Source organism: Lagopus muta, chromosome 2, assembly GCF_023343835.1.
Source record: "Lagopus muta isolate bLagMut1 chromosome 2, bLagMut1 primary, whole genome shotgun sequence".
NCBI lineage: Eukaryota > Metazoa > Chordata > Aves > Galliformes > Phasianidae > Lagopus > Lagopus muta.
The window spans coordinates 105706397-105718775 of record NC_064434.1 but is presented as its reverse complement, the minus strand read 5'-3'; the positions used below and the strand labels follow the sequence as shown (position 1 = coordinate 105718775).

The window sequence follows — 12379 nt, the reverse complement described above, 5'->3', positions numbered from 1 at the left end:
GCAGCCTGCCCCTCTGGCAGCCTGCTGCTGCTTCTGTTACCCACCTGATCCTTGGAGACCTGCTCTGATGGAGCGTTTATGCCAAGCTCTTCCAGAGGATAGACAATCTGTCGTCTTGGTCGCACGGGAACCATGTAATGAAGGGCAGATGTCAGGGAATGGGCAAAGGGATTCTGAAACTGAAAGACAGTGATCTATATTTCAGCAGAGAGAATGTCAGAACAGCACATCACAGATGTCTGTTGTGTGCCTTTGCAAATACAGAATTCTTAGCTCTGTTGGCTAAATCTGAGAGAAAAATCAGTAAATAAACAAACATACTCAGAGCAGAGGAATGAATTGCAGATAATTCCTGACACTAATGAAGATAATTATGAGTGTAATTACATTACTATCTCTGTGGGAATGACAGATAAACAAGTGGTTTGGTTTATAGGATTTTTCAGCACAAGTATTTTCCCCGGGAGGATATTTTTCTCCATAGTGATCATGAATCAGCTTGATTTGACCTCATTAAGCTATGTTATCTGCTTACTGCTAACCTTTGCTTGTTTGGCAGAGAATGGTTATGAATTTATGTAAAAATACTATACCAACTAAAATGTCAATTTAATCCAAGTGATAAATGTTAATAAACTGGCATAAACTTGAAGTGAATGAAAACCTGACTGTTAATAAGACCAGCATGGACCGTAAGAAGGAGCTTTATTCCATTTATTACAGCATGACTGGCTCCATCATAACTTATGACATGAAAAGGAAAAAAAATACAGGAGAATTACAGGAAATAGAGAATGAGCATTAATGCAAACTAAATTACATTGAAGTACCATTCCATCCAGAAATATTGAAAAGAAAAGGAGCGTTACGCCGTGGAGAACTGAGTAAAATATCACTTTTACCCATTTATTATAAAGCAACAATGAGCTAAAGTGACTTAGAGATTACTTTAATCTAGATGTAGACCAAATTGGAATTATTAGTAAGGTTTAAGTTCTCTTCCATCCATTGCCATTAAACTGCATTTTTCTAAGTACCTCTGAAGAACCTGAGAACCTAATGCTACAGGAGGACATTAGTTTCTCAAGAGAACACTTGATAAAACTTCACAAAATGCACACTGGAGAAGCAGGAAAATACACCCTTCTGAAAATGGACCTGCTCAATCTGTCAAAATTCCTATGTTAAAAAGGGGTGGCAATTTCAAAACACATAAGTCACCATCTAGAAGATAGGAGCTTAATCTAGCTGGCCATGCAGACACCTCCCTAGAGCTGAAGAGGTGAGCATCTCCAGAGGGCAATTCTTCCTGTCCTAAGACTGGTAGTTATGATTGATGAACTGCCCTCTGGATGCACTGTGATTTCTCCATTAACTCTGGCAGGAGCTTAGTGACCAGGTCAGATACTAGCTGTATATGGCTATGGATATTTTTTAAATCATCTTTTCTTTTGCTTCCACAACTTACGTTATTGGAAATGAATTTTCTCACACAGCATTAGGTGTTCATGGTTTTTAGGTGGCCCTTGCAGAAGTACAAGTTAAATTTTCACTAACGATGAGATGCCTAGATCCCTCTGGTAAAAACTAGTCTGAAGTACCTTAATCATTTCTAAAGTGTTCTTGCAAACCAGCTGGATGTATTTTTAATATGCTCATGTTGTACTGTGCTCAGTGAAAGCATTCTTTTCTTTTCCCTGCCCTCCACTTCAATCTGACTCTAAACAAATAGGGGTACTTCTCAAAATGTATTATGCAGCTGAGCAGCTGTATGTGAGACAGCACAACTTGATTAGGTTCTGGTAATAAACTATGACAAGAAATACAGGTTGTTAAAATAAAAAGTTGTTATATGTGCATTATTCCTTCTCATTTTATACATGCTTGATAACTGATTTGAATTGAAAGCAATTAAAGTAAACCATGATGTTGGTCTCCTCAGATGATGAGTTATGACAGTTCTTTGGTTTTTTTCAACAGTGCATCCAACACAGGGGCCAGAAATGAAGTCACACAAACTACGACTTTCAACTCAGACACAGGGTCCTACTTAGGCAGGATTGGGCATACTGAATGCTTGCTACCCCATCCTGGAACAGATCTATTGGGAAAACTTGCTTATCAGTACTACAGCACATTTATAGAGGGGCTGACAACACACGAGGCAACAGCAAAATGAGAATCTATGTGGGTGAGAAATATATATACTTCACCTAGAAACAAACGAGGAGGTACCAAATACATTATTTCTCTACTGTGCTGCTCCCAGGGCAACATACTAATGTGTGTAACTTAAGATATCTAACTGTATTTAGAGAACAGATGCCCTAAGGATCTTCTAAATTCAACCCAAAAACAGGCACTTGTAAAGAGTGATTCAGCTCAGAAGAAGCCACCCCCTAAGAAGAGCTTTTCTCTCTTCACAGTCTTGGCAAAGAAAGGGCCAAAGCCAAGGCCACTTCAAACTTAGGCTCCTCCAAATGCTTCCTGAAGATATTGAGTAAGTTTTGACTTGTATGCGCTGCTGACAGCACTATGGACTAAACCTTCTAAGTGACAGCTGTATCTACGAATGCAGATTACATGATGCAAGAAGAAAAAAAAGCACAATTTGCTTCAGGTTACCAAGAAAATTCCTTTTTTCCATCAGTCATAGAAGCAAAAGGAATCAAATGAGCAAACGTGATAATACTCAATACATAAAATAGAAATAACTCCATTCTTACCTTGCCTTCTGCATACTGTGGATAAACAGGGTAGAAAAGAGAAGATTTGTGGGCCAAGCGAAGAATTTCCTTTAGAAAGTGTTTGGTATAGTGACGAAATATTGGATTTAAGACAAAGTGGTAAAGCTCTCCATGTTCCTCTTGCTGGTAGTCATTAAAATGAATAAAGTCTTCAATGTTGTAATGTGTTTGAATATACACAGTGTCCTGGAAAACAAGAATCTGGAAATGAGCAGTGATTAAAAATCTGTATCTATGATATTTTAGCAAGTACCAATGAGGTAATTTTATATCAATTTCAGAATTAAATAAGAACACTGAATTGAAGCTCCATTGAGGATTACACAACTAAAGCAGACTGACTGAACACATTTTTTCTCGAAAATCTTTTCACTGTATCAAAATCCATTCTTCTGTATGCCAACTTTTATTTACATGGAATGCATATATGATTCCTTCACAGCAATGTCTGATACAGATTAATGGGCATTCATGAATAAAGAAAGAAAGAGAACACCTCTGTTTTGTTGACTTAAGACAGAAGTCTAGGCTGTCTCCTCACAAAACTTAAACCAAAAAAGGAAAACTTTAGAAAAGAACTGTGCAAGAAATGCCTTCCAAGAAATTTTCCACATTGAAGTGAGAAGTTGAGAATTTTGTACACTTATACACTCAAGAAATTGCAGCATCCTTTTAACTCAAGGCCCTTAGTATAAGTGTTACTTTTGTAAATAGAAGCAACAACTCCTTAGTTTAAGAACTAAGCACTACAGCTGCTGAAAGATCTTAAATCTGTCTTTTCATCAGCAGAAGGCCATAACAAAAAGAATTAAAGAGCACTACTTTCCAAGAATAATGTGAAACTTTTTCTTTCTTTGGTACTCCGTTAGAGCATGTTTTTTGTTTGTACGTTTTGAAGTTAAGTTCAATTTATAATCACTCAAAAGCCACTGGTGGGGAAAAAGGTTAAGAAAGTAAATCTCAAAGGAAAGCTGCTACTTTTCACAGTAGGCTTAGCAAAACCACTTTGGAAATCAGGGGGCAAAATAAGTGATTCCTAACAGCTAGAGGCAGAATGGCTTTGTACTAAAGAGCAAAACAGGGAGGTAGGATGTCTGTACTTTTGGAACCCATCAAAAAGCTTCTTGCAACTATCAGGATGATTTTTTTCATGTGTGTGTCAATCACTGTCTATGAGAATTAAAGTGATGCTATCTACGTAGCAAAGAGACAAAGAACCAGTGGTTTTTACATATATTTTCTGTTAGGTATTTGTACAGTGGCAAGCACGGAACTCAGCCTTTGGTGCTGAGGGCTGATTGTTAGCATTTTTTCATACGATTCAGATATAACAAATGGGGAAAATATAAGTAGAATTTACCATTTCATCTCTAATGACAGAAATGCCAACTATTTGATCCAAAACTTCTGCTACAAATGCCTGTACTGGGGTCCCATCCTGTAAGGCAACAGCATCATAAACACAGTTCTTATTTTATTACTGATCTTGTCATGTTATCTTAAACATGTATTTCACCACATAAGCACAGCTAAAATATTTTCCCAGTATATATTTATGCACTACATCAATTCAGTCCTTCTCTCTTACCTTAAGGCATAAAGTTCAAACAGTATATAGTAGACAACAATATGTACGTATACATATATACCTATATACTTGAAACCATGCTGGACTAAAGCTTAGTTTAGCATCTAGCTGCTATAGCAGAGCTATACGCTCAGCCCCTAATTTAGCCTGGGTTAAGATCAGATCTTAGGAAATAATATGAATATATAGATAAAGTTTTCATCAGTTGTAGCATAAAATGGATTTTTCTACAATTGCACGATTGGTAACGTTAACAGTATTTTGTCTATGCATGTTCCACTATGAAAAAAAAAAAGCATGTTTCCTACTGTTTGATGGGCATATATCTGGTTGCATTACTGGAAGGAAAAAGAAGCCACTATCATATAACAAAGAACATGTACATGTTCATCATGCAATCAGATTTATGTGCAAGAAAAGAAACTGTCAGGCTGTCAATGGCCAAAAAAAAAAAAATAATGCATCCAGCTTGTTTGTGTCTCTGTATTTGAGGAGTTTGGAATGGAATGATTAATTGGTGTAGGCCACAAATAGGCTTAACCATCTAGTCAAGCTGCATACAGCCTATACCAATTGTTGGTACCAATTGGTTACATAGATAGAGTTCACCAGTTTAGAGAAACATAACAAACTGTAAATATATTTATCAGTATGTATCCACTGTATTCTAAATACATTTACAGCAAATACTCACTGGATCCCTGCGAGCCACAATAAATGTATTTAAGTCGCTCAATATACTTTCATTCAAGGTCAGTGTTTTAATGAGCGTTTTGACTCCAAGTATATCATTGCTTGTTGCTCTTCTTACACTAAAAGACCTATTAAAAAGCAAAACAAAACAAAAAAACAGAAAGGAAGAAAGGTTACCGTATGACAAATTAAACACTACATTTCCCGTGTGTGTGAAGATGTGTCTTACAGAAGCACCAAATATGTCTTTTAGAAGCTGGAGTTGATTGCTATGACTGCTGTTCCAGTTGCTGTATATTTCATTGTTCAGTAGTAGAGATCACACACCTGCTTAAAACAACTCAAGAATGCTGCTTTCAAAGCTGCTGAACACTTAGTCCTTAAGCACCTACAGCCCAGTCCCACACCGCAAACACTTGTCATACCTGTAATCGCAAAAATCCCATCCCATGAGCATAAAAGTAGAGACAGGAAGCAAAGAATCTGCAAGAACAAAATCCATTACTATGCACTGACACACAAGGAGAAAATGAAAGAAAAGAAAGAGAGGAAATAACAAACAAAACAAGAGGAAGAAAAGAAAAAAAACCATGTTCCCACCCAATGCTTATGGAAAAAAAATTACTTCAGTGACCATCTACAGCAGCTGAGGAATTACTCTGCTGCCTGACAAAGACACTGACCATTCCTGGTTGAATCAGGCTTATGCTATCAAGACTGATGAGCCTGTCAAGGAACTCAACTGTAACTTCATTTCCAACCATTAAGATCTTTCAACCATAATTTACAAAACCTGCAGTTTGTGTAGTATAACTCCAATTCCTGATCTTCTTGTTTTAAATTTAAACTTGTATGTGCAGCTTTTCAGCCTAAGTTACAATGAAATTGATTTTGGTTCTAATGAATATCACAGGATCAGAATTGTAGGGGCTGGAAGGGACCTCGAAAGATCATCTAGCCCAACCCCTCTGCCAAAGCAGGCTCCTTATACCAGGTTGCACAGGTAGAGACGTAACTATAATCTATAATACATCTATTTAGTAGTCCGTAAGTACCAGCTACTTCAAAATAACATATAACTACCAAATATATTACATGTTATGTCAAATTTTACAGCTCAATCTCATCAAATACTTTCAACTCAACTACCTGAGTGCTCAAGAATGTACATTTGATTACTAATTTCTGCAAGAAACCCTGCATCTGGCATCCAAACACCAATCTAATCCTCAATTTCTAAGTGAGCTTTGGCTCAGTTTCCACACTTGTTAAGACATTTCGACAGACAGTTAATTACAAGTTCAAACAAGTGATGAGGATGAAGGCCAACAAGACCAACAATATGGTTAACTTTGCAACCCATAAGCATTCCATCTTCCTGCCACTCTTGTGCCCATTGATTTGAGTTCTCCTCCCCATGTGTTCAAAAGGAAGCAACTGGACCACTAATGAGGTACATTTCTAGTACCTCATTGCTAGAAAAACACCATGTAATGTTACGTTGTGTAAATAACATGAACACTTTAAAATAAATAAATGGATAGTTAAAACAACCAGATCCATTGTGAGTATGAAAGAGTAGGAAGGACTACCCAAGGTCGGGTTCATTTTTCTTCCAGCAAAGAATTAACTCACTTCAGATGCCCAGTTCCTTTGACTGCCCAGAAGCCAGGACACTGTTATTATTATTATGCCTTTTAGTGAAAATTGAAGGAAAGTACCCATTAAGCAGTTCAGCCTATGCCTTCTCATCTGTTATTTTTTCTCCTTCACTGTTAAGTAGCAGACCTATACTTCCATTTGCTGCACTCTTGCTTTTTGTGTACTTAACACTTTTTCTTACTCCTTCTCCAACCTTTGCTAATCAGTATCTCATTTTGTGCCTGTGCCTCTTCTGATTTTGCCCTTTCATGTCTTCAGATTCCCACCTTCTTACCCCTGTTTTCCTTTTAATTCATTTTATGTGATGTCCTTTTCACTCACATGCCTTTTGAAAGCTCTTGGTGCAAGTACAATATATTGATCTTTTACTTTTTCATACTTTTTTCTAAGCGAGTTATCTGCTGTTGTGCACTGAGTTGTGCATAGAAATTTTCTAAAAGCTTCACCTGCTTTCTTATACATCTTTTTTGAAGGCAATTTTTTTTCTCCTTTCCAGCACAGCTGCAAAGGGTCTGGAAAATGCAACTAATAATCTTATTTTGTTGCCACAGAAAGGCTCGGGTATTGCTTGGAATACGCACAATGCAATCAAAATTTTAAGGTCCTTTAAAAAACCTTGATAACAAGTTTAATTTTTATCAAAATCGCAAAAGGACTCATGACTACCAATCCTACTGCTCTGTTACTGAACAGCTGTGACTGAGATTAACAGGAATTACTCCAGTGGCTTTATCTTTGGCCAGCTGGATTCTTACATAACACACAGAAGCTCAATTCCATCCCATGGTAAAAAAGCTTCTGCGTAGGTCCAAGAGTAGCTGGCCAGTTCCTGCACAAGCTATTTGTATACCATCAATGGTGATTAAGTATGCAATTAAAACAGAAGTATTTCTCTGAAATCAAGTAGTATTTAGCTACATTTATAAGAAACATAAGGGAAAATCTCCAGTTGTGCCAAAAATTTAAGATTGGTGTTTGGGCCAATTTGTCATACAAACAAAGCACTGGAAAACTTAAATGCAATGTAACAAGAATCATAACCAGAGAGGTTCTGTATCCCAGTTTGCCAGTATTTCAGACTGTAGAAACATACAAAGTAGCACAGAATGTGAAAGAAATGAAATACACGATTCAACACCAAAAATAATCTAGAGATAACTTAGGTAAAAGAGATACTCAACAACGAGGTTAGTGCTGTGTGTATGTTTCAGATGTACATTACTGCAAATCTCTTTTGCAAGAGAGCTATTTTATGCTTCCAAGAACTAAATCTACACCTGGCTTTCAAATATTAATGTTATTCAAGCTGGTCCAAGTCAAAAGGGTCAAATGGTGGACAGCATTTCTCTGTTGGCCTTGTTCTACAATGCGGTAGCTTGGATAAGATACACAGGTACAAGTTTTAAATGAATCCTCTTCTTGCATTTTTTTTTCTTTCTTCTATAAAGTCAACTACAGAAATGCTGGCAGTCAGAAGACCACTTGCTTTTACATTTCTAATTACCTCATTTTTTGTTTAATTAAAATTTATGTCACTAATTAATTTATTTTACTGACATTATAACCGTATTTCTACACTGTCAATTATACTGTTATGTGGAGGTGGAGATACATCTCAGTAGGCTTAGAATTCACTCCAGAACAAGAAGTGAGACAGTTGCAGTAATGTTGCTAAAGCCTAATTGTTCCAGGCACAGACTTGTGCTATTCAACCAAATAGTTTTGGGGTCATTTAGGCAATCTGTAAGACGTTGCACTGTACCATGCACATTTGCAAGAGCAAGCAGGAATATGCATCTGATGTTAGGTTGGATGATGCAATTATAAAAGTAATTCAGAGTCCTTCATTTGTTGTTGTGAGGCACATGACTCACTTGAGCAGTCCTGCACAGTGGAACACGTAAAGTTCACGACCAAACTGGGAAGTACAGGAAGGAGCAACTCGAACAAAACTCTGGATCAGGTAGAACTCTGGTACACAATGTGGCACAAGGATGATACAGAAATCTTTGTCCTGAAAATATATGCAGAGAATATAGATTCTCAGTGATCTCAATGCCAGCTTTTCACAGAAGCTTCTGACTACAGGGGATAAAAAGAAAATAACCTGAATGCTTTGCTTAAAATGTACATACACTCCAAATGCTGCTTTACCTAGATGGCTTGATGCACAGGCAGCACGAAGGAACGGATAAACCCAAAATTAATTCAGCTTACAGAAATGAGTCTTTTAGCTCTAGTAGTAAAGTCTTGTCCTGGCATTCCTAAAGGTCCTTCTTCTCCCCATTTTTCTTTTCTTCCTCAGTGGAAACATTACTCCTTATGCCCAGACCTTTAGAGCTAACCTATTTTCCTTGATAGGTTCTTCTTCTGTGCTGTAATTCTGTTGCACTGGAATTTTAAGACAACATATGTTTCTCTGGGATCTTCTGCACATTTGCAGCTAAGTGAGACCAACAACTAGAGCAGCATGCCCTAAAATCCTCAACAAATAGTCAGCATGCAAGCTCAGATTGACCTTGCATTTATCAGCTTCATGTATACTTTGATGTCCAGTTTGTCCTAATTTGGCATTTCTGGTACATATATGTTACAGGGTACACACACATCACAAGCACACACTGTATTTGCAGGCAGTTTAAGGATATCACGTGGTTAATTTCTCTTACTACATCTGGTGATTTTATTGTGCCATTTTGTTTCAAGAAACTACAGATGGCAGGTATATTGTTGGATGGATAAATTACTATGAAATTTGAGATCCTTTTCTGTGTTCACTTTCTTTGGGAAGTTTCTTTGGAAGTGAGAAGCGTTTTTGTACATGCTAATAGCTAGGGCCACTTCTGCATCAGTGGTAAGCTGTCTCTAAAGGATGCTACCATGCATGAATTTGTAGAGGGAATTTACAGTGCTACAGTATGCATTAAGGATGCCTTAGAAAATATACTTTGTTGCCTCAGATACAGATTGATTACACAGAGAGTTAATGTGAAATAGTTACTGCACTGTTAATACACAATCTTCTTTGCCTCGCATTAGCTTTAACACAAACATTCCTGGTTTAGCATATAGGGAAATACTACAGATTTCATTAATAGTGTCACTTCCTAGACACTAAAAAAACAAAAATAAACTGCTATGAAACATACCTACAAAACATAAACAACGAACTTATGCACACAATACATAAAGCCCAAAAGCAGCCAAGAAGAGAAGTTGGACTCCTCAGGGTAACTCAGCACAGGATAGCAATCCATAGTGCACTCTTGTGAGTCACTGATTTACTCAGGCATTGTATGTACGTACTATTGCTGTCATTATTGTCCCTCCAAGCATAAACATGTGAGCAAACTTCAAAACTTTAAGGTATACGTACTGGAAAAAGCTTGAAAACATAATGCAAAAAATCCAGTGATCTGTAACCAAGAGTAAACATGGTTAGAAAACACGCATAACAAGCAGATCCTAAACATTTCAATTTTTACTTCCTCGTAAGTGTAAGAAATACTTAATTCCTTTCCACTTCTCACCTACTGGTTTAGAGCACTTCCACACTCTGTTCCACAGTGACAGTGAAAAGTGACATTTGGGTTTTAAAAGACTTAATAAATCTACCAAATTAATCCATATCCTCCTCTGTGTAAGGATATCAAAGCCTATCAAATAGAGTTATAATGAAGCTTTATGTAATATCACTCCATAATACAAAATGTGACTTCTGAAGATGTTCTATATGGATATCTGTTACCTAAAAATAATGGCAAAACCTCTTCACATCAAACATGTAATTAAAATAACTAAGTTCCCTTTAATTTCTATGGCAACATTATTACTGGATGGAAGGAGAAATCATTTTTAATTAAAATATTTCTGATTGAGTGAACAATTTGAAAACTAACAATGTATAAATACTCATTTATTAAAATATTATATGAGGGCTGCTCCAGAAGTAATGCCTCCACTTTATTATGCTGACCCATGACGTCAGAGGCAGATATTGGTGGTATGGCAGTAGAGAGTGAACCTTCCCATTAACAGTCCATTACATTTTGTTGTCATGCAGCAGATGGCAGCCGAGGGGCGGTCTGACAAAATGGTGTCTGACAAGGAAGTGTGTATGAAGGCAAGGTGTATCACTGAATTGCTCGATGCAGAAAAAATGCACCCACTGACATTCACTGATGCTTACTGAAGATTCATGGAGGGCAACTGGTGGATATGAGCACAGTGAGGTGATGCATATCTGCAGTGGCAACAGCAATGTGAAAGACAAGCCATGTTCCATACAGCCATGCACAGCTGTCACCTCTGCTCATGCAGATTTGGATGAGTGCAGCATGCAGGCTCTTGTTCATTGCTGGTAAAAATGCACAACTAATGGTGGTGACTTTGTTGAAAAACAGCACTTTGTAGCTGAGAATTTGCCCTATCAAATTGTTTTATTGTGTTCTTTGTATGTGTTGCAGTTTCCATGGAAATTAATACGAAACGTTGGAGTGGCCAACACACATACAATACATAATTAAGACTGGTTAAGGAAACAGGTAAGTAGAGGAAAGGAAAACACTGAAGCAGTGTATGTTTCTATTCTCTGGTGTCCAGTAACTTCTTGGCATCAAGGAACTCAAGAATGGAGATAGAGGAATTTTCAAGGAGCTAAGAAAGTATCAAACATCTGTAGGTAGAAAATAGCAGCTCTGTTCCTTCATGTTTCACTTTATATGTACTAGCAAGCCACATAACAGCTCTAGATGTAAGCGATGGAAACATTTAGCAACTCTACTGGATAACATAAATTCCTCAGCAGTGTATTTCCCTCAAGGGCTAAGATATAATTGTACCTACATTACAACCAAATTCCTATTTCTGGATCCATGCTATGAAGGTCAGCAGTAACTCTCTCATGACGAAATTCTGGGATACAGTCAGGATTACTTCATATCATCTTCTCAGACATATTTGCTTTTCTAGTGGTCAGATTCTTTCACAAACAGGTGGATCATGATAGTGAAAGCTAGGGAAACATACATGGAAAATACCATAAAATAACAATCTAGAGAATCCTCAGCTCTGAGAAGATCCTGTATGACTGTTAATCTTAGGGGAAGACTACAAAGGAATGCTATCTTCTTGAAGATATTCATCTTGGAATCTGAGATGTCTCCAGGGAAAGAAGAAAGGGACTGCAGTGTTCAGTGATAAACATAGTCAACATACCTTGAACAGAAACAACAGTGGTTCTTATGGTAGCTAGAATGTCAAAAGTGGACAAAGAAATGATAGATCCTTATCTTAAGAAGGATGCTATGAGCAAAGAATTCAACCAGCTTACAGACAGATTATTTCCCAACATAGTTACAGTAGATCACTGTTTTGTTTTGCTATTTCAGCATATTAGATCACTTCAGAGTAAGTTCCTCACCTCAGTATAACTTTAAAAAGTTATTTTGTTCTGCAATAATTCCCTGCATCATTTTTTTTTAGATTGTCCATTCTTGAACAGACTTCCTGCACCATGGTTGATTGGTGACATCAGAATTGGAGGCTCCCTGAGCTGTAGTGACCATGCAATGGTGGAGTTCATACTCCTGAGGGATATGGGACAGACAAAGTGTAAAATCAGATGTTAAATTTTAGGAAAGTCAAACTGCAGCTCCTCAGGGAGATGGTCAACAAAACCTCTGGGAAT

The 12379-nt window shown here is 37.3% G+C and overlaps 1 protein-coding gene across 1 annotated transcript in view; it reads right to left on the bottom strand.

The window, feature by feature from the left end:
• CFAP61 (cilia and flagella associated protein 61) overlaps positions 1-12379 on the bottom strand; it is a 90518-nt gene that overhangs the window by 53974 nt on the left and 24165 nt on the right. The window contains 6 exon segments of the mRNA XM_048937186.1: positions 45-179; positions 2727-2933; positions 4108-4185; positions 5030-5156; positions 8565-8704; positions 10067-10106. Of these exon segments, the coding sequence (XP_048793143.1) occupies positions 45-179; positions 2727-2933; positions 4108-4185; positions 5030-5156; positions 8565-8704; positions 10067-10106 (727 nt within the window).